Source organism: Corapipo altera, unplaced genomic scaffold, assembly GCF_003945725.1.
Source record: "Corapipo altera isolate COAL_440 unplaced genomic scaffold, ASM394572v1 78, whole genome shotgun sequence".
In the NCBI taxonomy this organism is placed as follows: Eukaryota; Metazoa; Chordata; class Aves; order Passeriformes; family Pipridae; genus Corapipo; species Corapipo altera.
Genome location: NW_020884904.1, coordinates 4,395,999 through 4,396,846, shown reverse-complemented (window position 1 = coordinate 4,396,846; position 848 = coordinate 4,395,999). Strand labels below are relative to the sequence as shown.

Below are 848 nucleotides of genomic sequence, written 5' to 3'. Positions count from 1 at the left end.
CCTCCCTCCCCACCCCGTGGGTGCCCAGAGCGGCTCATTAATGTTGATGAGGCACTCAGACGGGCGCCCCAGCAAAGCCCAGGAGGACACCGCTAATTATCTCCGCCGCGCGGTGCCGGGGGGGGGGAGAGCGGGGCAGGGGCGACACCCGGGGCTGGCACATCCCGCGCGGTGCCAACGCAGAGGCGGGGCCGGCCCCCCTCATGCATATGCATGAGTCATTAGCATGGCGATGAGCCCGGCCCCCCGGCCGTTCGCTCGGCGGCGCCGGGCAGTCCCCGCCCCCTCATGCATACCCCGGCCCTCATTAGCATGGCGATGAGGCGGGCCCCGCCCCCGGCGGCCATTAGTGGCGCGGCTCCGTGGCTGCGGGGGCGGGCGGTGCTGTGCGCTCTGCTCCGCTCGGCGGGGCGGCCGCTGCTCCTCTGCTGCTGCTGCCGCCGCTGCTGCTCGGGGCGGCGGAGCCTGCGGCTGCTCAGCCCGAGGAGGAGGAGAAGGAGAGCGGCGGGGAGAGAGGCAGGCGCCGGACCCCGCGGCGGCGCTGCCGCGATCGGCTGCGCTCGGCTCCCCCATGGCCGCGGGCTGCAGGGACGGCCCGGGGCAGGAGAAGTACCGGCTGGTGGTGGTGGGCGGCGGCGGCGTGGGCAAGTCGGCGCTCACCATCCAGTTCATCCAGGTGAGGGGCCGCGGCGCCGGGGGGGAAACCGCTCCGCCCGGCGGGGCCTGGGCGCTGCCCGGCGCGCAGCGCGGGGGGGCCGGGGCTGGAGCCGGGGCTGGAGCCGGCGCGGCGGGGCGGCAGCTCCCGGCGGCGCCGCGGGATGCTGCCGGCGGGGCAGCGGGAAGCCAGG

General features: G+C 77.0%; 1 protein-coding gene across 1 annotated transcript in view; it reads left to right on the top strand.

Annotated features, from left to right (window-relative positions):
- Positions 1-426: 426 nt before the first annotated feature.
- The window catches only part of RRAS2 (RAS related 2), a 44,246-nt gene continuing 43,824 nt past the window's right edge, over positions 427-848 (top strand). The window contains exon 1 of the mRNA XM_027651325.1: positions 427-676. Within this exon, the coding sequence (XP_027507126.1) occupies positions 572-676 (105 nt within the window). The 5' untranslated portion in view covers positions 427-571. The remainder of the gene's footprint in view (positions 677-848) is intronic.